Here is a 25,892-nt window from a genome sequence, read left to right on the forward strand (position 1 = left end):
AGGGGTGTCTCCCCCTCCTGCTGCGACAAGCTCCCCTCCCTCCTTGACTCACAGAACCCGCAGAGGTATGAAGAGGACGGAGCAAAGAGAGGCATGGCAACGAAGTCTCGGATTGCTGGGGAAGGATCCCAGGGAGAAGGATCCTGGGACAGCTGTGGTAAGGCTGGTTTCGTCTCCACAATAGACCTGCTGTGCTCATGAGGCCTGGCTCCCCTGCGCAGACCTTGTTCCTTCTAATAAAGAGTTGACTTCACCTACTCCGTGCGATTTATTGCTGGCTGGCTTCATGTTCCACTTTCTCCCTGCCACGCACCATTTTATAAACTTCCACCATGTCGATTCTTTTACCCCACTAATCCTTTTATTCACCACCACCCCTCGACCCCTTCCTGTGCTGCAGAGTCCATGCTGGGTGCAGAAGGCCCGGGAAAGTGTTATAAGAACAGCAGAGATTTGTTCCAGATGGGTAGCAAAGGGCCAAATCATGCAGCCGAAATGAAAATTTGCAGCTTTAAGGCAGAAAAAAAGCAACACTTTATTTGAGAAAAGTATCAGGAAAAGCACCAACAGGCTTACAATAAGTTTGTTCAAAACTGGGTAACATCTGATAATTATGGGAAAACAAGCTACATAAGTTTGATATACTTTTCTGAGTTTCTATAAGTTGCACATCTTGTGCACTGTCTACATCAGAAGAGACCCAGTGAAATTAATGGGCCTAAGTTCATCATGTCTATTAATTCCAATGAGTGTACGCTGAGTTGATCGAATGCTGGATAGAAGTTTTAGAAACCTTTACATTATTATTTTTTTGTATTAACAGAAATGAAATAAAGTTTTTATATGTAATACTGCACAGGATCCAGGATATTTCTTCATCCATGTCTTGGCACTGCATAGAAAGAGGTAGAGAGACCTTCCTGGTTATCGGGAATCTGTTGCCCAGAGGGCGAGGCTGTGGAAAGATTTGGAGATTAGAATATTCATAGGGTATTAGTGATGTGGAGCTTGTACAGTATAAGCCGGAGGAGAGAGAAAGAGTTCTTTGCCCCAAACAGCTTACATAATAAAGTTTGCAAGAGGAGAAGGAAAATAGAGGCAAGATGAACACGTGACGAAATGATTTTGAGCTGAGTACTGTATTTTTCGCTCTATAAGACACACTTTCCCCCTCCTAAAATGTAAGTGGAAATGTGTGTGTGTGTCTTATAGAGCGAATGCAGGCTGCGCGGCTATCCCAGAAGCCAGAACAGGGAGAGGGATCGCTGCGCAGCGCTCCCTCTTGCTGTTCTAGCTTCCGGCTTAGCCGCGTGAAGCCTCTTCAGAGCACAGGGAGCCTTCATCCCGCTGCCCTGAGGAGGCTTCATGTGGCTATCCCAGAAGCCAGAACAGCGAGAGGGAGCGCTGCACAGCGCTCCCTTTAAATAATTGTTCCCCCTTGCATTCCCCCTCTAAAAACTAGGTGCGTCTTATGGAGCGAAAAATACGGTAGCTTGTTGTCGAGCATGAACAAAAAACTGGATGCAGCAGCAATAACTCACTATCAGTAGAAGTCACATTCAGAGATGCCAACTTTTCCTAGCAACCCCTGCTCCTGTGCCTTTTAAAGCAACTAGATCTGTAGGCATTCGTAGGTAACAATGCTCATGCCTGTGCGGGGTGAAACTTTCCCTGCTGGTTTCTGCAGATCACCAAGGCATTGGGGGCTTTCGTGTGCGTGTTTGTTTGGCAATTTGTCTCGCAGGAAATGTTCAGCGCCACTGGAGAAAATCATTCCCTTTTTGTAAGCGGGAGGCTGCCGTTGTGGTTGGAGTCAAGCCTGGTGCCACCTGGTGGCTACTTCAAGCTTTGCCACCTGCTCCAGGGGGGAAATCCACCCAGCTTTTTCCAACGCCACAATGGATTGCAGTGGCTCGTGCCTCTTACAAAGACCCTCCAAGTGCCCCTGTTTTCCAGGGACAGTCCCGGATTTACAGAAACCAACCCAGGTTCTGATTTGATCCCAGAATGTCTTGATTTTCCTTAGAACCAAATGCTTTGGAAAGGCAGGATGGACTTAGCCTGCTGCCTCTCATACCAGGAGAGGGTGTTCCAAAGACGGAAGGTTCCAATGCCAGGACGGAAGAAGGACCACTTTAACAGAAGGTAAGACATAGGAACACAGGAGGCTGCCCTGAGTCCAGGGGTGATGCCAGGCCCAGGAGGCTCAGACGGACAAGGAGGGGGATGGGAGAGGAGGTCCAGAGAAAGCAGGAATTTGTCCCTCCCAAGATATGGTTGATAAGGTGGCCATATGCCCCTACTTTCCCGGATATAGCCGGAATATGACAGTCATAAGCAGTGTCCGGTTGGGAAAGCCACGCCGAAAGTTTAGATAAGGAGCTATTCTTTAAAATAGATCCAAAACTTCAGTGGTTTTGTTTTTTGTGGTTTTTTGCAAACAAACAAAAAAGCTCAGCAACTTTGGTCAAACAACAACAGCAACAGAAGAGTTTGGACTTGATATTCCGCCTTATCACTACCCAAAGGAGTCTCAAAGCAGCTAAGATTCCCCTTTCCCTTCCTCCCCCACAACAAACACACTGTGAGGTGAGTGGGGCTGAGCGACTTCAAAGAAGTGTGACTGGCCCAAGGTCACCCAGCAGCTGCATGTGGAGGAGCAGGGAAGTGAACCCGGTTCCCCAGATTACAAGTCCATCGCTCTTAACCACTACACCCCACTGGCTCTCAGCAGCTTTTGTGTCCGCATTTTCACTTTTTGAAATATGGCAACCCTAGCTCTGGATGGAAAGCAGGACTCTACCCTAGCCAACAGCAAGAGCTGCAGGAAGCGGCGCCAGGAGTGGGGCGCGGCTTGGTCACCCAGGCCCTGATGGTGCCCCCATTTCTGGGAACAGACCCTCTTCCAACACAGTGACCGCCTTCACTCAGGAGTCTTGTGAGGCAGGAGAGTCCTGTGAGTAAGCAAGCCTTGCCCTGTTGCTTCCGCCCAGTTCTGAACTGCTTGTCCAGATCTTGGACTCTCTGTGAACTGGAACCACTGCTTGCAGCCCAGCTGGACTTGCCTTTCCTGTCGCTCAGGTGTGAGTCGCTGCCTGTTGCCAAGGCTTTTCCTCTACTCTGCCTCAATGAAGGCCTCTTCCTCACTCTCAAGTCATCAGGGTCTGAGTGGGAATCAGGACAGAAGCTGCCTTGTAGCAAATCAGAACACCGCTCCATCTAGCTGTCAGGTGTGGGATCTCACCCAGCCCTACTTGGCGATGCCGGGATTTGAACCAGGGACCATCAGTGTGCAAGACGATTCTCCCCCATTGAGCTACAGTCATACCTCGGGTTACAGACGCTTCAGGTTGCCTTTTTTTGGGTTATGGACCCGTCGAAACCCGGAAGTACTGGAACAGGTTACTTCCAGGTTTCAGCGGTCATGCATGCGCAGAAGCGTCAAATCGCAACCTGCGCATGCACAGACGCGTCGCTGCGGGTTGCGAACGCTGCGGGTTGCAAACGTGCATCCCGCACGGATCATGTTTGCAACCTGAGGGTCCACTGTATTTGGCTAAGCCCCAAACCTAGGGTACCTGGAAAGCCTTTATTGATAGACAGGTCCACATGGGTTTTTGATGTCTTCATTGCTGTGCTTGAAAGAGCAGCTTGACTAGTTAATGTTTCATGCAGATCAAACTGCTGTTAAAGGCAAAGGAGCAGGCTAAGCGAGGTTCTTCTGATCAGTTAGAGAGCCAGTGTGGTGCAGTGGTTAAGAGCGGTAGACTCGTAATCTGGTGAACTGGGTTCGCTTCCCCGCTCCTCCACCTGCAGCTGCAGCTGCTGGGTGACCTTGGGCCAGTCACACTTCTTTGAAGTCTCTCAGCCCCACTCACCTCACAGAGTGTTTGTTGTGGGGGAGGAAGGGAAAAGGAGATTGTTAGCCGCTTTGAGACTCCTGAAGGGGAGTGAAAGGTGGGATATCAAATCCAAACTCTTCTTCTTCTTCAGTTTGGCTTTGGATTTCTGGATTTTCTTGGCGTCCTCGTTCTGGGCACGGGAGGAGAAGCACCGCACGACACTGGTTTCCTACGAGCTGAATTTGAGCCCAAACTGGGGAAGGAGCAAACGCCCCAGAAGTTGTGGGTCCTGCGAGATCGAGTCCCCGCTGTCACTACCAACCCAACAAGCTGTCAACATACCTTGCAAAAGTTAGGGACTTTCCGCCACACTCATCATTCACGGGATGACTTTGCGCCTCAGGGAAGTGAGGGAGCCTAAAAGGGCGGAGGAAATGGGTTCATTAAGTATGTCCACATCTTGCCCTTCCTCCAGTGATAAAGAAACACAGAGATTTGTCCTATTTTAGCCTCACAACAATTCTGCTAGGTAGGACAGGGCGAGTGGCTCAAGGCGGCCAAGGGAGCTTTGCGCTCCAGCGGAAATTCAAACCCTGGAACATTTATAGAACATTTCCCCTCCCACCCGATAAATCTTGGGAACTGTGGTTTGTTGTGCTGGGGGGTCCTGGCTCTGTAAATGGTACTGTTTTAAATGTGCATTTTACATTTGACTTCACTTAGCAATGTTTTCTTTCGGAATGTTTAAGATTTTTTTTTGTTAACTTTGTTTGTGTTAAATATGTATTCTGTAGTTGACCTCCTTTGTAATGTTTCATTTTGAAATCTTTAAGATAATATTTTAGTTTCCTGTTAATTATGTTGCTTTGACTGTATACTTTATATTTGACTTTCTTTGGAAATGTTTGATTCTGGATTGTTTTAATGTGCTGTAAAGCGCTTTGAGATTTTTCTTAAAAATATAAAGCGGTATTGAAATGAAATGAATAATAATAATAATAATACAGTTCCCAGGCTTCTTTGGGGTGTACATGTTTGCTTTAAAGGTATGGTGCATTCCTGTCAACTGCTTTGGAAAAAACTGGGACGTCCCGTTTCTTCCTGAGAGAGAACAGTGACCACTTTGGGAGCCTCGTGGTTGTGCAATTTCAGGCCGAAAACTCACCCCGAAAAAGCGCTTTACCCAGATCTGTGATCTCACACAGGCCATGTGACTTGTGCAGGATTTCAGACCCGAAAGATGGTGTCCCGGATTTGTGCCATGTCGTGTCGGAAGGTATGATGGTGTGTGAGCCTGGCTGTGTGAGAGTGTGGGATGGCCAATGATGAATGTGGCATATGGACCAAAACAAAACGCTTTGCCACTGGTCCTTATTCCCATCTCTAGGGACTTAAGAAGAACCCCACTGGGTCAGAGCAAAGGTCTGTCTGGTCCAGCACCCTTTCCTAACAGCAGCCCACCAGATGCCTCTGAGAAGCCTACAAGCTGGACTTTCATTCCCCAGTCAGTGGCGTAGCGTGGGGGGTGCAGGGGGGGCCGGCCACACCGGGCGCAACATCTGGGGGTTAGGGTTAGGGGGCGCAAATCCACGGGTTAGGGGGCGCAAATTACTTGCCTTGCCCCGGGTGCTGACAACCCACGCTACGCCACTGTCCCCAGTGGCTGGTTTTCAGAGATCTGCTGCCACCATGACCGGCAGCCCTCGAGAAAGAGCCTTATCCTCATTTCTGAAGCTGCGTATCCTAGCGGTTTGTGTGCCACTCACAGAATAGCCCGGAGAAGACGGGCATCAGGGCGTCTGCCCAGGCGAGCGATCCAAGCAAGGTCCCAGCGACGACGGCTGCGCTGTAGGTCAAAGAGGCAGAGGCACGACCTTTTTGGGAGCCATGATCTTTTTGGGGGTCATGACCTGAAAGAGGGGAAAAAGGATTGGGAATGAAAGCATTGATCTAGAATCCGGCTCCAGACAGCTGCCCTGTTGCGATCCGGAGGTGCGTTCCAACACCCGCGCAACGAGGTCTTTCCAACTGTTAAATAAACCTTAAATAAACATCTTAGGTAGTGATTCAATCTGCGTAAATTAAATGTATCCAAAACTCCCCACCGCCTGGCCGTACAGGGTAAGCTGGCAACTTTATTTTTAAGAGGTCAAAGCATCCCTGAACAGGTGCGCATAGGATGGCACTGATTTGCACATGGCTGAAACAAGAGTTTAAAGTCCCAAGATGGCGGAATGAACGTTTTTTAGACCAGGCGTTCTCTCCAGTGTGAGAGAATGAGGCAGGGATCCCTCTCCCAACCTAGGGCTTGCTGTCCTCCCTTTTAATAATAATAATAATAATAAGAATAATAATAGTTATTTATACCTCACCCATATGGCAGGGTACTTTATAGTACTTAATCTAATTACTTCTTAGATCAAGGCCCTGTCTAATAATAATAATAATAATAATAATAATAATAATAATAATAATAATAAATTTATAGCCCACCCATCTGGCTGGGTCCTTCTTAGTACTCAATCTAAGTACTTCTTAGATCAAGACCCTGTCTGTACTAGGCAGTGGTATCTTGGTTCTCAAACTTAATCCGTTCCGGGTGTCCGTTCGACTCCCAAAACCGTTTGAAAACCGAGGCGTGGCTTCCGATTGTCTGCAAGAGCTTCCTGCACTCAAGCAGAAGCTGTGCTGGACATTCGGCTTCTCAAAGACGTTTGTGGACCGGAACAATTACTTCTCGGTTTGTGGCGTTTGGGAGCTGATTTGTTCGGCATCTAAGTCGTTCGGGAGCCAAGGTTCCACTGTATGTTGAAAGGAGTGCCATACCACTTTAAACAGCCATGACTTCCCCGCAAAGAATCCTGGGAAATGTAGTCTGCTGAAAAGTTGCTGGGGGCTGTTAGGAAGCTCCAATTCCCCTCACAGAGCTACCAGTTCTCCACCCCCTTGCAATATTGTATATTTTTATGTGGTTGCCGCCTAGTGGCCAAAAGGCAAACTGCTCTTTTGAGAAACAGTTGGAGCTGAGTTCTTGGGAGCTGGTCCAAAATGGATGCTGGACTACAAACTGTGTAAGAGAAACCAATAAATAAGACCACATATTGGGCACTCGCTGGTATAGTATACATATATTATACCTCTTCCCAGGGAATTCTGGGAATTGTGGTTCTGTAAGGGGAAGGGGGCAGGTGTCTCCTAACAACTCTTAGCCACCATAGCAAATTACACTTCCCAGAATCCTTTGGGGGGAAGCCATGACGGTTTAAAGTGGCATCAAAGTGCTTTAAATACGTGGTGTGGACAGGACCTAAAAGACAGGAGGACTAGTTGACCAGTTTATGGTCAGGACCTGCCTTCTGCTACTCTTGCCTGGCCTTCTCCAGAGACCAGACTCTCTGCGTCTCCAGAGCACAGCAGCTCAGCACCTGCTTAAGATGCTCAGGACAGCAACGGGCTGTGAGCAACCCGCCAAGTTTGCGTTTCTTTCATTGGGAAGCCGAATAGAAATTAAGACCTGCAACTTAATTGCTTTCCACCACTCTTTGGAAAAGTGCAACAGTGGTGTCAGAAGTTAAACTGCAGCAGGAGAGAAAGCGCTGCAAGGGACTCCTCTTGGCCAAGGAAATGTTTTGCCCCTGGAATGCAAATGTTAAGTTTGGCGTCCCCCCCCCCCCCCCAGTGCTTGCAGTGGGGTTTCAATGTCTAATCGACGGAGTGGTTTGATGATGTTAAAAACGCTTTTAAGGGGCCCCAAAAGGAAGAAGTCATTGTTTATTTAAGCAGGTGGCTGCCGTACGGTGTAGAGCTTTGGAGAGGAAGGATACTTGCCAGATTGTCGGAGGACGTCAAGATAGACCTGTCCCTTGTGCACCTGAAAGTCTCCTATTTCAGGTTCCTGCTGCCCTGGTTGTTGTTGCTGGTCCCGAAGAGATTCGATCTTCACCGTGTAGTTGCCGGTGTCAGAAACATCAAGCTGCCTGATGTGCAAGGTGCAATCCTGCCTCAAAGTCATTCTGTCTTGGGACAAGCTTTCCTGGTCTATGTCCTCTGGGTCGTATTCGAGAACTTTTTCTTTCCCGCCCCTGGGGTATATGACCCACTTGCAAAAGCTTAATTGCTTGGGGGCATTTTGTGGGGTCAGGGTGAGGTCCTGACCTTGAACAGGACGTTGTGGGTTGAGGTTTATGGACATGAGGCCTGTAAAAATAGAATTTGTGAGGATTTCACATGGCTCAGGATGAGAGTTGAATATACCGTATTGGCCTGAATATACGCCTCGCATTTCTCCCCAAATTCCAACTGAAAAGTTAAAGCATGGCTTAAATTTGAGAACTTACAAAAATGGGCTTTTATGATATCACTGTAGGATTTTCTTGTACATTTGCCATTTACGGGTGTGAGTGCCTGCGGAATTTTAAGGGAGCGGCTTATATTCGGGTATTGTCTCCTCCCCCCCCCTTTGAATTTTAAAGGTGCGGCTTATATTCTGGCCAATACGGTATATATATATTTGGAAAGCAGGTTGCCAACTTATTTCACAGCTTGCACTCCTGTGCCCCAATCAGCAGCCGGACCCACAGACTTTGCCAAATGTTTATCACTGTGCTTCTGCAAACCAAGCTTGTGCAGCCTATCTCCTTTCCTTTCCTTTCCGGTCAACTAGCAACTTTATGTGGAAGGGGCCAAACTACCCTTAAATAACTTTGCTCCTCCCCCCTGCTGGATTGCCACTTTTTTCATAGTCCCTGCTCCTACGCCTTTTGGACAGCAGCCTTGAAATGAGCGGCTGAAGCTTTTATCAGCATGGGCAAAAATCCAGACAGAGGTGTGTTTTTTCCTGACATTCAAATCTCAGATAGGTCTGGGAAACCCTGGACATATGGCAGCCCTAGGCAAGTACTGGGGGAAATCTTCCAACAACATTCTACCCCCCCCCCCCGAAGGATACAGGAGTTGGTTTAAAAAGCAGAAAATTCCCACTGTCTTTTCTGACCCTACAATTTTAAATTTATTTAGAACCAAAACTTCCAGAAAAGGATGGTGAATTGATAGGAGTGTGCTGAGATCAAATTAGGGCTTGCCAGCTGACCAGAAAATCTGCCTGATGTTGTGCCATGGGCACACACACTTATTTATTGATACTCATCCATAGATATACAAAAATACATACACATTGTAAAGTAGCTTTTTTTATAATATGCTACGATAAAACAGCTACTTAGTCTAAAAAAGAACAAAGCCTGAAAGAAGAAAACACAAGACAAGGAGAGACCTACAGAAAGAGAAAGCGAGAGAGAAGAGAAAGAAAGAACAGAAAATAAAATAGAAGATAGTAAAATGACTTTTGGCTCTCTGTCCTGCAGCTACACATGACATTCGTTCCTTAAACCACAACCATTCTGTCTTCTATAAAGTAGTGCTTTTAAAATATCCAAATCCCGATAGTACACGTTCATTTCCTCTATCCTGCAAAAAGTCCATAAGAAATTTCCAATCCTTAACCAGTGCCAGCAATGATTTTTCTCTAATTAAACATGTTGGCTTTGCCATCTCAGCCAGCTCCAGTAATTTTATCAGCCGTTCTTCTAGAGTGGGTCTCTTGTGCCCTTGATATATAGGAGGCCTGTCTGCAGAGACTGGCAAAGCCAAGCCTTTCATGGTGTGGAATGCGGCAGCAAGAACATTTGCAGCAGCAAGCAGCAATCCAAGGAGTTGGGGGGAACCTCCGGACCTCCACAACTCTCTCGATGGCCCCTGGAATCCTCCCTAGGCCAAGCCTTTCATGGCCGCTTGTGCTCCAGACCCTCCCTGAGGGCGTTTGCCTGGCGGGACTGGGCCCCCCCCCGAACTTCAACAATGCCTCTTGCTTGCCTGAACAGAGGATAGGGAGGTGTTTGTTTGCGGAGACTAACCTCCTACACAAAGGAAAAACTGAGCATTCTATGTTAATGGCTAGAAATTGGAAAGACACCAACAAAGGAAGAATGGCAAGATAAATTGTATTTGGAATTAGCAAGAATGACAGTTAGGAACCAGCCAAACCAAAATGTCAGAAAAGAAAAGAAGTAAAAGTAAAAAGGAGTGGGAACGTGTAAAAGATTATCTAGGGAAACATTGTTCTCAGATAAAACCCTTGATATGTTCCGACTAAATTTTGCAACATGAAGGTCAGATAGATGCGATATATTACCTATTAGAAAGGCAGTAAGGAAAAACAAGGGACACGGGTGGCGCTGTGGGTTAAACCACAGAGCCTAGGACTGGTCGATCAGAAGGTTGGCGGTTCGAATCCCCATGACGGGGTGAGCTCCCGTTGCTCGGTCCCTGCTCCTGCCAACCTAGCAGTTCGAAAGCACATCAAAGTGCAAGTAGATAAATAGGTACCGCTCCGGCGGGAAGGTAAATGGTGTTTCCATGCGCCGCTCTGGTTCGCCAGAAGCGGCTTAGTCATGCTGGCCACATGACCTGGAAGCTGTACGCCAGCTCCCTCGGCCAATAAAGCGAGATGAGCGCCACAACCCCAGAGTCGGTCACAACTGGACCTAATGGTCAGGGGTCCCTTTACCCTTTACCTTAAGGAAAAATAGCACAGCTGAAAAGAGAACGAAGACAGAAAAAGCCGCACTGAGGTGGTGGGAAGAAATATTGTGTAGAAATGTTGTTATTGTTTGGTTTTTATATGTGTGCAACATATGTTAAAAAGTGAATGGAATATGTAGATGAATAACCAATTTAAAACTCAATAAAAAGCAATTTAAAAAGAAGAAGAAGGAAAAACTTAACGTTCTCCACCCTGCTCACTTTTGCCTCTGGTGCAACGCTAATAAAAAAGGATGGCCCTTTCCCCATTACATTGTAGTTAAAGAAACAGGAGCCTTTCTTTGAAAAAGGTGGCGACCGAGCGGTTTGGTACTTACTTGAGATTTGCAAATAATAAGAGTCTGAGAGGTTTCTCCCTACAAATTGTTGCCCTTGGCCTGCTTGCTGGTCTGGGCCGAGCTGAATCACCACGGTGTAGTTCGCCGCATCGGACTGCGTCAACCTCGTGATATACAAGGAGCACCCGTCTCTCAACGTCTCCCGTCCGGTGTGTCCGGGGCCTTTTTCCGGCTGCCTCTGAGTCTGCCCAAATTGTGTGAAGATGTGCTCTGCTCTCCCCGAGCGGCTTTGCCGGAACCACTGGCACTGCGCGAACTGCCGGGGGGCGTTCCTCAGAGACAGCTTGACATCCTTGCCCAGAAAAGGCTCAATTGGCTCAGGGGTCAAAGACAACTGGGGTTGAAATTGTGCTGGCACCAGCTGCAACATGCAGCTTAGGAGGAAGCCTAAGAAAAGGGGAGGAAAAATGGACTAAGACGACTTCTACAGAGCAGTGGTCTAACACAAACAATAACATACCCTCCAACATTTCTCCGATGAAAATAGGGGCATCTTATTCCTTAACACTCCTGCCCACCTAGCAGTTCGAAAGCACATCAAAGTGCAAGTAGATAAATAGGTACCGCTCTGGCGGGAAGGTAGACGGCGTTTCTGTGCGCTGCTCTGGTTTCGCCAGAAGCGGCTTAGTCATGCTAGCCACATGACCTGGGAAAACCGTTTGTGGACAAACGACAGCTCCCTCGGCCTGTAAAGCGAGACGAGTGCCGCAACCTCAGAGTCGGTCATGACTGGACCTAATGGTCAAGGGTCCCTTTACTTTTACCTTTATTCCTTAACAACAACAGTTTTATTATTCTTGCCCCTGCCCATCTGACCGGGTTGCCCCAGCCACTCTGGGCAGCTTCCAACATATATAAAAACAACTTGAAACATGAAACATTTTTTAAAAAAACTTCCCTATACAGGTCTGCCTCCAGATGTCTTCTAAAGGTTGCATAGTTACTTATCTCCTTGGCTCGGGGGGGGGGGATGGATAGCTCCATACACTCCAACATTGCTCTGATGGAAATAGGGACACCCTACTGTACACTCCGATATTTATCAGGTGAAAATAGGGACGTCCTAAGACTCTTGAGAGTCCCATGGACTGCAAGAAGATCAAACGCATCCATTCTTAAGGAAATCAGCCCTGAGTGCTCACTGGAAGGACAGGTCGTGAAGCTGAGGCTCCAAGACTTTGGCCACCTCATGAGATGAGAAGACTCCCTTAAAATGACCCTGATGTTGGGAAAGATGGAGGGCACGGAGGATGAGATGACGGAGGACGAGATGGTTGGACAGTGTTCTCGAAGCTACCAGCATGAGTTTGACCAAACTGCGGGAGGCAGTGGTAGACAGGAGTGCCTGGCATGCTCTGGTCCATGGGGTCACAAAGAGTTGGACACGGCTGAATGACTAAACAACAATAAAGGAAAAAATGGGGCATTCCAGGATCAAATCAGAAACTAGGACAGCTTTGGTAAATCTGGGGCCGTCGCTGGAAAAGAGAGGCACTTGGAGAGTCTGCCATAAAGGACAAAGGAAGCTGGGTGTTTCTGTGCTTCAGGGTGTGGCAGAAAATGGTACCTTGAAGGGGAAAAGAGGAAGTTTGCTCTTCTGAACTGAAGATATTGGGCCAGCCTGCCCATGAGAAGGAGAAAGGCGGTCAGCTCAGGAGGCAGATTTGGGTCCAAGGAGCACACTGCCCACTGGCCACCGCCATGGCATGCCTCTGCCACACTAGGAGTGTGCCCTGCTGCTGAGGGCACCCCCTGCCACCTCCCCCATCATGGTGCAATCCCACCACTTGCCTCCCCCCGCCACCACAACCTCAGTGGGCGCACCCTAAAATCACAGAGTTGGAAGGGATTCTGAGGGTCTCTATTTCAAGCCCCTGCAATGCAGTTTTCTCAGTGAAAACAAGCTGTTCTGCTGCGGCGGCTGCTTTGCTGCCACCTCCTCAGCTGCAGATGTGCCTGCTGCAAGGAGGAGGCAGGTTGTGATCTGGGGGCAGCAGGTTCCCCTCCCCCAGTCTCAAGTGGCACAATGTCCCCTCCTGGCCCCACGCCTTGTGCAACCAGGCTGTCGATCCACCTAACTGGGGCGCCACAATTTAAGAAGGATATCGGCAAGCTGGAACATGTGCAGAGGAGGGCGACTGAGAAGATCAAGGGCCTGGAAACCAAAGCCTTATGAGGAACAGACAAAGGAGCTGGGTTAAGAGGAGATATGAGAACCGTCTTCAGATATCTCAAGGGCTGCTGCCACGTTGGAAGATGGAGCGAGCTTGTTTTCTCCGGCTCCGGAGGGTAGGACTCGAACCCAGGGCTTCAAGTTACAAGAAAGGAGATTGCGGCTAAACATCAGGAAGAACTTTCTGGCAGTAAGGGAGTTCCACCAACAGTGGAACAGACTCCCATCAGAGGTGGTGGACTCTCCTTCCTTGGAGGTTTTTAAGCAGAGGTTGGGTGGCCATCTGCCAGGGAAACCTTTGCTGGGATCCCTGCATTGCAGGGGGTTGGACTAGATGACCCTCGGGGTCCCTTCCAACTCTACAATTCTGTGATTCTGTGACTCTTTTTGCCTGCACTGAACGGCAGCGGCTCTCCAGGGTTTCAAAGAATGGACAATCCTAGCCTGACCTGGAGAGCCAGGAATTGAACCTGCAGCCTTTTGAGTGCAAGAAAGACGCTCTGCTGCTGCCCTTTCCTCAGCTTACCTGCCAGAAACATGACCTTCCGTGCTCCCTGTCGGCTGTTGGGGAGACCCATCGCCCTTTTCGCCTGCAAAACTTCAAACACTTCCAGGAATCAGGACGGACGGACGGACGGACAGGCAGAGCCTCTTCTCTGGACAAAGTCTGGGTCCCTCTGCTCCACGTCCCTCTGCCTGCGACACTCGCTTCCTCCCCTCTGCCTGTTTCTCCTTTTGTCCTGCAGAAAAAAAGGGAAGGAAATGGGTACCGTAACACAAGGTCGACACATCCCTGCCTTCTTTGGTGCGTTTATTTTGCCGTTTCTGAGTTACACCATCTCAAGGTGACTAAGGCTGAGTCCTGGCAGTTCAGCCCTGTAGTGCAACTCCAGAGGTGTGGGGGAAAGAGGGCCACTGGGTTCTTGTGGGGCTGGCGGGGGAGATCAGCTGCCGCCCCTTCCATGCACAGAAGGGATTATTTATCAGTAGAGTGTCCTCAATGTACATTGTTAGCTAGGCAATACAGACAGGTCTCTGCTCTCAAAGCGCCTACAGTCTGCTATAGTGATGCAACAACACAGGGAGGGAAGGAGGGAGGGAGGAAAGGAGAAGAGGTAACTGCCATGCTTTAGTCTTGGCTGCAATCCTAACCGCACTTACCCAGGAGTAAGGCCCACTGAATTCAGTAGGACTTACTTCTGAGTAGGCACAGTTAGGAAACATGGCACAGTTCATAAGGATGGAAAGGCCTGTCAATTCTAGGTCTCTCAGTATCTCATGTTTCCACTCTTAAATTCAGTTCTTACATTCAGAGGGGGAGATTTTCAGCCCCGAGGGCCACATTATTTGCTTCGAAACCTTCTGGGGGCCACATGCCAGGGCAGGTAGGGCCAGAGGCAAACAATTCATGCAAATATTACCTTTGCAAAGTAGACTGCCTTGCGGCTCATCTTCAGGAGAAAAGGCTCAGGAGTGAACGCTACGCAAATGTGGAGTGGAGTCTCTAAGACGGCTGGCACCTTGTACGCCTCCTTCCGGCAGCTCCTGATGCCAAGCTGGTGTCAAATGTATTGTTCTGCCTTCCTTTGGACCACATCAGTGAGGCTGAGAGGGGGGGGGGGTCTTGTCCTCTGGACAGCTCAGGACCTCCCAACACACTGCTCAGGCTCGCGCCCCAGGGAGTTCAGTCTAGTGCTGCAAATGCAGCCAAAATGACGCTGGAGGCAGCAGTTATGAGTCTCCACAGCCACAGCAGGCGCTGCGATTCTCCAGCACTTTGATTTCACCTCCAGAAGCGCACTCCATTGTCTCTCGAGGCAGACGGATGCCCAAAGCCGTAAAACAGCAGGCTAATTCGATGCACGCCTTTCTTCAGCACCCAAACATTCAAGAGGCATTATCGGATTTCAAGGACGCATTCCCACTCAAGGGGTGTAAGGAGGGGTCTTGCACGTGGAGCATCCCAGGGGCCAGGAATAAAGCCCCAAAGGGCCGCATTTGTCCCCGAGGCTGAAGTTCCTCAGTCTACCAGATGCCATGGTGGAATCCGGCTGGTGGAAGAGGCGCCTGGTAAGAAGACGGGGAGCAGGAATGGGCAGCTACCTTGAGGGCCAGCTTAAGTGTAGGACTAGGACCTGGCGGACCACAGTTCGAATCCCCACTCAGCCATCAATGAACTGTGACCTCGGGCCAGTCACTTTCCCTTTCAGCCTAATCCACCTCATGGGGTTGTTTGGGGGGATTTGTTGAGGAGCAGGAGAACCACGTGTGCCACCTTGGGCTCTGTGGTGGTGGTAGGAAAGTGAGTATAAAAGCAAGAAGTTTGACACGATGCAAAATCGTCCAGGGCTTTGGCAACAGGGGTAAAGGGAAGCTAAACAGATGGAGGCCTCCTCCTTCAGCAGCCAAGCATCCTCAAAAGGGATGGCAGATTGGCCAGATTGATTTGTATGCTGTTGGGAGGTTGTTGTCGTCTTGTTGAGCTGTATATGAAACAAAGGGGAGCCACAGTGAGGTGAAGGTGTCCTCTTTTGTTTGTTCCTGTGTTCATTTCAATTTTTATTTTATTTTTTGGTTAGCTTTTCTTGTAGGGTTGTTTCCCACACAGTTTGGTACCAGCGGTCCATGTTCACTCCTGACAGCTCCCTCCAGAGTCCAGCTGAAAAATACTCGGAGTCGAGAGTGGATTCAATGCTCTTTATTCAGCTCATAGTGGTGAGGAGGAATGAAAGTTCCCCCAAAGTATATGCTTTAGATACATTATTTACACAATGGGCTGCACATGATTGGCTAATTCCAGGATTCTCCTGTAGGCCAATCAGGTTGTGGATTCACTTCCATCTGGAGCTGTATTGGGTGGCTCCTGTGGACCAATCAGACTGCTGCATTCTGAATCCTATTCTTCTAGGACCAATCAGACTGCTGCACTTTGGATCCTATTCAACTCCGTACATAACACCAGTTTTGACACTCTTAAGCAAAACCCAATGTAGTCAACTAAATACAACCAACCAAGCTCTGGGCTCTCCAACCTCTCACCGCCAATGGAAACAAACAAACAAACAAACAAACAAACAAACAAACAGACAGACAGACAGACGAATGAAGAACCGAACCTGCCCTCACAACTCTGAAACCAAACTTTGCTATCTTCTTCTTCTTTGGTTGTTCATTTTTGTTTTTCATAATTGTGATTGATGTGATCAAAAGGGTGCATGTGAGGCTGAACATCTGGCTTAGCATCATGTTGGGAGTGGCTTTTCAGGCTGGGAAAGCCTTACCTGGAGAGGCCAGGTATTGAAATTGGGACCTCCAGCATGCAGAGAAGGGGCTCTGCCACTGAACTATGGCCCTTCCCTGGCTCTCTATAGGTGTACAAGGTCCACCCCCTCCTTACCTGTCTCCCACCACCCTATGCCACTAAGAAGTGCAACCTCTGTTTCCTGTCGCTTGCCTGCCCGTTGCAAAACAGCAGCATCGGTTCCATGATGCAACGCGTGGCTCTTGCTAGCTTCCTGGCAAGAATTAGGAAAGAAAGTTACGAAGTCCGTTTCCCTGCTGTCACCACCGCCTGACAGCAGCCGTTCAGACTGGAGCAATGCAGCAACCGAACTGACGAAAGTCACAAAAACAGACAAAATCCAATGGAGAGACGGGAGGTGTCAACGCTGCCAACTAGTGGCCATGCTGGGGTGCCCAGCTTGTTGTTGTATCCTTGCAAGTCTTCAAGCAGGTGATTGAAACCTGTGGCCACTGGTCTGCTGTTTGGATTCCAGTTCCCACCAGCCACAGCCAACATGATGGGAATTGCGTGGCGAGATCCCACCTCCCCCCAATGAAATAAAGACGCAGGACACAAGAATTCAGGTTAATGGGTCAAATCAGGCCAAAACTTTATTGATTACAGGAATTGAGCGGTATTGGCTTAGGCATTGGTCCTAACAACTAAGCAGCTTCAAGGCCAGTAAGGGTTAACCACCAGTGGGAGGAGTCCTGCTGAGGCACGTCAACTAGGACCTCCCCCCGGCATCACCTCATGGGGGTGTGCCCTGGGCCCACGCCTCCTTAGGCTTAGGACAAGGCCACGCCCCCCGGAATCCTTTACCGGACTACCCTTTGTTTGGGGGAAGGTGATGGCGCTCCTTCCCCCCTTCATCTGCATAACAATAAATCAGTACCCCCACCAATGCCTAACCGCCAATTCCGAGAAGTTGTGATGGTTTGCTACGAGGTAGGCGAAAACCAAATGGATGGTGCTAATCTGCCATTTGGGAAAATTCCTACCAGGCCCCTCAATGGCGACCAACCAAGGTCCATAGCAAGGTCAAAGAACCTACCTAAGGGTGGGAAGGGAGGGAAAACCGGGTCAGCTGCAGCGAGGGAAAGAGGGGGGCGCTTCGGCAGACCTAAATAGCCGAGGCCACGCCCCCGGAGCCAACCGATTGGCTGGCCCGGGGTATGACGCAGCCGAGGATTCCCTCTGTTATCGCATGGGCTGGAGCCAGCCCCGCGAGTGTGGGGAAGGGGCGTGAAGCTCCTTATATCGGAAGTGGCTTTCTAGTCCAGCAATATCCAGAGGGCCACAGGCTCCCCATCTCTGCTTTGAACAATTGCATAGTTTATGTCATTGTTAGGTGCTCACCTTTACAACGGCCCTGCTAATGGTTTTTAACAGAGCAGGAAATGATTTGGGAGAGGCAGCCCTTCCTATGCTGTACAGACATATTTTATTTCACTCCCATTGTCTCCTGAAAAACAGGTGCTGCCAGGTTTTGTAGTACACGCAGGTCCCGCTGTCCAAATGCTCGTTAAACGAAAATTTGCTTGTTGAAATATGAGGCATTCGTATCTAAACTTTGCTATACACAGTGCAGATTCAGATATACAAACAGCCAGAACTGCATGTGTTACTGTAAACAAATAAGCAGCCTTCATCTGGAAACATAGAAGCATAGAATTGCAGAACTGCAAGGGACCCTGAGGATCATCTAGTCGAACCACCCGCAATGCGGGAATATGCAGCTGTCTCACCCGGGGATCGAACCTGCAACCTTGGTGTTATCAGCACAAATTGAGCTATCCAGTTGCCCAAGCACTACTGCTGGGAGGCAGGCGGAGTGATCAGACAAAGAACAGAGTATATTGCCCCTTCCTTGTTTGGCTTTTGCAAGGTGTCAGAGGGTTTTCCTGTCTGCCCCCTCCCCCCCCCCATAATTTTTGGTTCAAAATTCTGTGGTTCGGAACACATTAGAAGTTTCCCCATAGGAATCAATGGAAATCACTGACTTGTTATCCAAACACTGACCTAAAAAATGATTCCCTGACAATGTGTTGTGTTCAGGCAGCAGGACCTGTATGTAGCTCAAAATCCTATCTAACCTGTTTACCGGAGGCAGAAGTAGGATATGTGTTTGTGACCCAATAGCCATCTGACTTTTAAAGAATTTTCAGGCATGTTCTTGGCCAGGGTGGGGGTGGGGATATCTATTGCCTTTCTGCAACCTTAAGTGTTCGCCTAGGATTCCATACCCCTCTTCAGCATCAGCTTCATTGGACTGGTCATGTTGTGCGGATGCCTGATGATTGTCTTCCAAAGCAACTACTCTATTCCAAACTTAAAAATGGAAAGCATAATGCTGGTGGTCAACAAAAGAGGCTTAAAGACTGTCTCAAGGCAAATATTGAAAAATGTAGTATAAACACTGACAACTGGGAAACACTGGCCTGCGAGCGCTCCAATTGGAGAACAGCCTTTACCAAAGGCGTCATGGGCTTTGAAGACACTCAAACTCAGGGTGCGAGGGAGAAATGTGCTAGGAGGAAGGCATGCTTGGCAAATCCACACTGTGATCAACTCCCACCTGGAAACCAATGTCTCCACTGTGGAAGGATGTGTGGATCCAGAATTGGCCTCCACAGTCACTTATGGACTCTGTTAAAACCATGTTTATGGAAAACAATCTTACTAGCCAAAGAAGAAGAAGAAATCTCATTCAGAGGAGGATGTATCTTAATCCAATGCAAACAAACAAGTTGTATAATCCAGAATGACGTAAGTTTATTACATTGCAAACGCAATAAAACGAGAAGAAGCCAGCTACCAAACACTTGGCCAGCTGCTTCAAGACAGTCTCAGTTCTTGGTCTCTATGGCCTCTTTGTTCAGCCTCCTCTTCCACATCTTTTCTTATGTTCCCGTTTCGATGCACCATCTGCTTTGATGCCCTTCTTTAGTCCTCAGTTCTGGTGCCAGCTGGCCAGAAGAAAAATGCAGGGAGGAAGGTCAAATTTGTTAACCTCAGCTTGAGCAGCAAAAAAGGCAGGGCGTGATGCTTCTTATCTTGTGCATGTAAGCATTACCACCTGCTAGCATTCGCAAAGGAAGGTGTGGTTGCGGGCGCAGGAGTATGAGCTTGCCCCAAAGTTGTCTTTGGTGATCACTCGTAGCCAAGTAAGATTGTCTTCCATAAACACGGTTTTAACAGTGACTCCGTAAGTGACTGTGGAGGCCAATTCTGGATCCACACATCCTTCCACAGTGGGGACATTGGTTTCCGGGAGGGAGTTGATCACAGTGTGGATTTGCCAAGTGTGCCTTCCTCTTAGCACGTTTCTCCCTTGTGTCCTAAGTTCGAGTGTCTTCAAAGCCCATGACACCTTTGGTAAAGGCTGTTCTCCAATTGGAGCGCTCGCAGGCCACTGTTTCCCAGTTGTCAGTGTTTATACTACATTTTTAAATATTTGCCTTGAGACAGTCTTTAAACCTCTTTTGTTGACCACCAACATTATGCTTTCCATTTTTAAGTTTGGAATAGAGTAGTTGCTTTGGAAGACGATCATCAGGCATCCACACAACATGACCAGTCCAACCAAGTTGATGTTGAAGAATTAATGCTTCAACACTGGTGATCTTTGCTTCTTCCAGTACACTGGTATTAGTTCCCCTGTCTTCCCAAGTGATGTGTAAAAATTTTCAGAGACACTGTTGATGGAATCTTTTGAGGAGTTGGAGATGGTGTTTATAAGTGGTCCATGTTTCACAAGCATACAGTAAGGTTGGTAGCACAATAGCTTTGTAAACAAGCATTTTGGTTTCCCTGCTAATGTCCTGGTCCTCAGACACACTGCACTTCAATTGGAAGAAAGCTGCACTCACAGAGCTCAGGCGATGCTGGATTTCAGCATCAGTGTCAGCCCTTGTGGAAAGATAACTGCCCAGGTAGGAGAAGCTTAAAGCCACAAAGTTGGCAGCCCTGGTCTCTAAGCTCCTTGTCCCATAACTTCCTTAGTTTTTTCTCCTTGTCCTCCTCAGCCAGAGCTACTCCTGTCAATATTTCACTTGGACTGTTATGGGTTCCCTGATCCAAACACAGCAAGGAAACAGCACAATTCTCAGCATTTTTTACTCAGAAGTAAATCCCATTGTATTCTGCAGGGCTCATTGCAGGGGCAGACCACCTATCTGAAAGTGCCAGGTGTCAGTTACCTGTAGGGATTGGGGGAGAAATCCGGGCCTTCTTCATTTGCACATTCTGAAACAATACAAGAACCCAGACTCAGCCATCCTATGAAATTTGCAGTTCCCTGAATTTTGCAATGCATTTCTTCAACATTATAATGTGTACAAAAGTGCATTTGCTAGGATAACACCTGCACAAACATGTATTTATATATCAGCAAAAACAGCAAATGAGAACACATTATATAAGGGAACACTGTTTTGCAAAAATGTTATAAGGAAAAAAGCTATAAGGAACACCATTTCAGATAAAACCACAGCGGACCTTGCCACCAAACTCTGCCAATTTGTCCTTACCCACAACAACTTCAAATTCAGTGATGACCTGTTCCTTCAGATCAGCGGCACAGCAATGGGCACCCACATGGCCCCACAGTATGCCAACATCTTCATGGCAGATTTAGAACAACGTTTCCTAAACTCCTACCCACTCAAACCTCTCTTGTACCTGCGATGCATTGACGATATTTTTATCATCTGGACACATGGTCAACAGACCCTGGACACCTAGACCTAGCAGGGCAGCAGTTGAAGAAGGAGCAAAAAAGCTTTTCTTGTGTGTTTCTTTGTGGCTGATTAGCTGTGCAAAGGTCAGAGGGGGCAGGGTTTCTGTTGAGGCAGGGGATTAGCTGTGGGAGGAGCTTATCAGACCTAGCAGGGCAGCAGTTGAAGAAGGAGCAAAAAAGGTTTTCTTGTGTGGGGGTGTTTTAAACGGCGCACACAGTTTAATCCATCTTTTAGATTTAGGGGAGCTAGTCTCAAACGTTTGTTGGGGGAGACCTAGGTTTTTTTTTCTTATGGGGGGAGTTATTTGTCCTGTCTTCACGCTTTTTATGATGGAGGACCGCTGTAGCCACCCCCAACGACACGTTCTCAGGATGGAGGGGGAGGGAACAGCTGCAGTCACCTGTGGTTCCTGCGCAATGTTTGCCATCTTGCCAAAGGTTGCAGGCAGCTTTACCTGCAGCAATTGCATGTTGATTGCCCTCTTAAAAGACAAAGTCCAGCAACTGGAGGAACGTGTAGCTACGCTCCAAAGAATTAGAGAGCTGGAGCTCTTCTTGGAAGCAACAGAGCACACCGTCTCCACCAAGGAGGAGACGGGGACTCCCCCGAGAAGGAGGCTAGTTCACCAACACAGGAGCCAGATATATGGAGAAACGTGACTCAAAGAAGTAGGAGGCCCAGGGTTCGCTCTGATTGTTTAGAAATACACAATCGCTTTGAGGTCCTCTCCCCTAGCATGGAAGACGAAGAGCAGACTCCATTTGAGGATCTCTCCCTCATTACGCGGGACGCGGGTGGCGCTGTGGGCTAAAGCCTCAGCGCCTAGGGCTTGCCGATCGAAAGGTCGGCGGTTCGAATCCCTGCGGCGGGGTGCGCTCCCGCTGCTCGGTCCCAGCGCCTGCCAACCTAGCAGTTCGAAAGCACCCCCGGGTGCAAGTAGATAAATAGGTACCGCTTACCAGCGGGAAGGTAAACGGCGTTCCGTGTGCGGCTCTGGCTCGCCAGAGCAGCGTTGTCACGCTGGCCACGTGACCCGGAAGTGTCTCCGGACAGCGCTGGCCCCCGGCCAATAAATGTGAGATGGGCGCACAAACCCCAGAGTCTGGCAAGACTGGCCCGTTTGGGCAGGGGTACCTTTACCTTTACCCTCATTACAGTCGATCAGGTATATGAAGACGAGCAGCAAAGTCAGTCCTCAGGGAATGTGCAGGCGACCTTGGAACGGACAGCTCACGGAAGAACCCTGACCAAACCTAAGAGGAGGCGTGTAGTGGTGATAGGGGATTCCCTACTGAGGGGAACAGAAGCAGTGATCTGTGGGCCTGACAAGATGTCTCGGGAAGTGTGCTGACTCCCCGGGGCTAAGATCCAAGATGTAACTGAACGACTGCAAGGAATCATAAAACCCACTGACGAATACCCCTTCCTCTTGGTTCATGTGGGAACCAATGACACTGCAAGCAATAGCCTCCAGAAGATCAAAAGAGACTATAAGGCTCTCAGCAGAAAATTGAAGCAACTAAATGCACAAATTGTCATCTCATCTGTCCTCCCAGTTGAACGACGTGGCCCAGGGAGAGAGGGAAAAATAGTGGAAGTGAACAGCTGGCTTTGCAAATGGTGTAAACAGGAACAGTTTGGATTCTTAGATCACGGACTGCAGTTTCTTGAAGATGGACTTCTGGCAAGCGATGGGCTGCATCTCACAACGGTTGGGAGAAATGTTTTTGCCAAAAATCTCAGAAACCTCATCAGGAGGGCTTTAAACTGACTAATGTGGGGGAGGGAGACAGTGCTCCTGAAGGTAGGAGTCTATCAATTGATGAAGATGATCATCCAAATGTCATAGACCAAATGGAGCAAACAGCACGCGGACCTAGTGGTGGGAGGAAAAAATCCTTAAATAAGAGACACGGGGGAATGATTAATGGACTTCAATGTCTGTACACTAATGCGCAAAGCATGGGAAATAAACAAGATGAGCTTGAGCTCTTGGTACAGCAAACTAAATATGACATAATAGGCATCACTGAAACCTGGTGGGATAAGTCCCACGATTGGAATGTAATAATGGGGGGATACAATCTATTTCAGAGAAACAGACCAGACAAGAAAGGAGGAGGAGTGGCGTTATATGTCAGGGATGTGTATACCTGTGAAGAGATCCAAGATTTAGAACCTCAAAGCCAAAGTGAGAGCATTTGGGTCAAAATTAAGGGAGAGAAGAATAACAGAGATCTCATTGTGGGAGTTTACTATAGATCCCCAAGCCAAATGGAGGACATAGATGATGCCTTCCTGGAACAGATGGCCAAGCATGCAAAAGGAAGGGAGATGGTAGTAATGGGGGGCTTCAATTACCCAGATATTTGTTGGATGTCAAACTCAGCCAAGAGCTTAAGGTCAAACAGATTCCTCACTGGCCTTGCAGACAACTTCATTGTCCAGAAAGTGGGAGAAGCAACAAGAGGAACAGCCATTTTAGATCTGGTCCTAACCAATGTTGATGACCTGGTTAGTGGGGTAGAAGTGGAAGGATCATTAGGCACGAGTGATCATGCTCTTCTGAAGTTTACTATACAGCGGAAAGGAGCAGCCAAGCATACTAGGACTCAATTTCTTGACTTTAAGAAAGCCGACTTCATAAAACTTAGGGAAGTGCTGGGTGAGATCCCATGGACAGTAATACTAAAAGGAAAGGGAGTTCATGATGGCTGGGAGTTTGTTAAGAGGGAGATAGTAAAAGCACAATGTGAGGCAATACCAATGAGACGGAAACATGGAAGGTGCTTAAAGAAGCCAGGGTGGCTATCTAAAGAACTTTTAACTGAGTTAAGATTAAAAAAGGATGTGTACAAAAAATGGAAAAGGGGGGAAACCACCAAAGAGGAATTGAAACAAATAGCCAGCATGTGTAGACACAAAGTCAGAAAAGCTAAAGCACAGAATGAACTCAGGCTTGCTAGAGAGGTTAAAAGCAACAAAAAAGGCTTTTATGGATATGTTCGTAGCAAAAGGAAGAACAAAGAAACAGTGGGGTCACTCAGAGGAGAAGATGGTGAAATGCAAACAGGGGACACAGAAAGGGCTGAACTCCTCAATGCCTTCTTTGCCTCAGTCTTCTCCGATAAAGAAAACAATGCCCGACCTGAAGAATTTGGAGCAAATGATTCAGCAAAGGAAACACAGCCCAGAATAACTAAGGAGATAGTACAAGAATACTTGGCTAGTTTAGATGTATTCAAGTCTCCAGGGCCAGATGAACTGCATCCAAGAGTATTAAAAGAACTGGCAGATGTGATCTCAGAACCACTGGCAGTCATCTTTGAGAATTCCTGGAGAACAGGCGAAGTCCCGGCAGACTGGAGGAGGGCAAATTTTGTCCCTATTTTCAAAAAGGGGAAAAGAGAGGACCCAAATAATTATCGCCCAGTCAGTCTGACATCAATACCAGGGAAGATTCTGGAGCAGATCATTAAGCAAACAGTCTGTGAGCACCTAGAAAGGAATGCTGTGATCACCAATAGTCAGCATGGATTTCTGAAAAATAAGTCATGTCAGACTAACCTGATCTCGTTTTTTGACAGAATTACAAGCCTGGTAGATGAAGGGAACGCAGTGGATGTAGCCTACCTTGATTTCAGCAAGGCATTTGACAAGGTGCCCCATGATATTCTTGTAAAGAAGCTGGTAAAATGCGGTCTTGACTATGCTACCACTCAGTGGATTTGTAACTGGCTGACTGACCGAACCCAAAGGGTGCTCATCAATGGTTCCTCTTCATCCTGGAGAAGAGTGACTAGTGGGGTGCCACAGGGTTCTGTCTTGGGCCCGATCTTATTCAACATCTTTATCAACGACTTGGATGATGGACTCAGGGGCATCCTGATCAAATTTGCAGATGACACCAAACTGGGAGGGGTGGCTAACACCCCAGAGGACAGGATCACACTTCAAAACGACCTTGACAAATTAGAGAACTGGGCAAAAACAAACAAGATGAATTTTAACAGGGAGAAATGTAAAGTATTACACTTGGGCAAAAAAAATGAGAGGCACAAATACAAGATGGGAGACACCTGGCTTGAGAGCAGTACATGTGAAAAGGATCTAGGAGTCTTGGTTGACCACAAACTTGACATGAGCCAACAGTGTGACGCGGCAGCTAAAAAAGCCAATGCAATTCTGGGATGCATCAATAGGAGTATAGCATCTAGATCAAGGGAAGTAATAGTGCCACTGTATTCTGCTCTGGTCAGACCTCACCTGGAGTACTGTGTCCAGTTCTGGGCACCACAATTCAAGAAGGACACTGACAAACTGGAACGTGTCCAGAGGAGGGCAACCAAAATGGTCAAAGGCCTGGAAACGATGCCTTATGAGGAACGGCTAAGGGAGCTGGGCATGTTTAGCCTGGAGAAGAGGAGGTTAAGGGGTGATATGATAGCCATGTTCAAATATATAAAAGGATGTCACATAGAGGAGGGAGAAAGGTTGTTTTCTGCTGCTCCAGAGAAGCGGACACGGAGCAATGGATCCAAACTACAAGAAAGAAGATTCCACCTAAACATTAGGAAGAACTTCCTGACAGTAAGAGCTGTTCGACAGTGGAATTTGCTGCCAAGGAGTGTGGTGGAGTCTCCTACTTTGGAGGTCTTTAAGCAGAGGCTTGACAACCATATGTCAGGAGTGCTCCGATGGTGTTTCCTGCTTGGCAGGGGGTTGGACTCGATGGCCCTTGTGGTCTCTTCCAACTCTATGATTCTATGATTCTATGATTCTACCTTTCACCAGAAATTTAATGATTTTCACCCCACAATCAACCTTACAATGAATCAATCTATGCAAGAAATACATTTTTTGGACACTACTATAAAAATACAGGATGGGCGCATAGACACCACCTTATACCGT

At 48.0% G+C, this 25,892-nt stretch overlaps 2 protein-coding genes across 2 annotated transcripts in view; one reads left to right on the forward strand and one right to left on the reverse strand.

The window, feature by feature from the left end:
* LOC309536928 (uncharacterized protein) overlaps positions 1-25,892 on the forward strand; it is a 41,808-nt gene that overhangs the window by 2,414 nt on the left and 13,502 nt on the right. The window contains exon 2 of the mRNA XM_082231335.1: positions 2,027-2,145. The gene's annotated coding sequence lies outside the window, so the exon portion shown is untranslated. The remainder of the gene's footprint in view (positions 1-2,026; positions 2,146-25,892) is intronic.
* On the reverse strand, positions 511-14,019 carry LOC309536899 (pregnancy-specific beta-1-glycoprotein 8-like). Its single transcript, XM_082231289.1, has 6 exons — positions 13,480-14,019; positions 10,760-11,167; positions 7,671-8,039; positions 5,609-5,752; positions 4,185-4,259; positions 511-955 (listed from the first exon to the last, which is right to left on the reverse strand). The coding sequence occupies exons 1-5, from the start codon at positions 13,529-13,531 to the stop codon at positions 4,222-4,224; spliced, it is 1,011 nt and encodes a 336-aa protein (XP_082087415.1). The 5' UTR covers positions 13,532-14,019; the 3' UTR covers positions 511-955; positions 4,185-4,221.

Source organism: Podarcis vaucheri (assembly GCF_965113315.1).
Source record: "Podarcis vaucheri genome assembly, chromosome: 7".
In the NCBI taxonomy this organism is placed as follows: Eukaryota; Metazoa; Chordata; class Lepidosauria; order Squamata; family Lacertidae; genus Podarcis; species Podarcis vaucheri.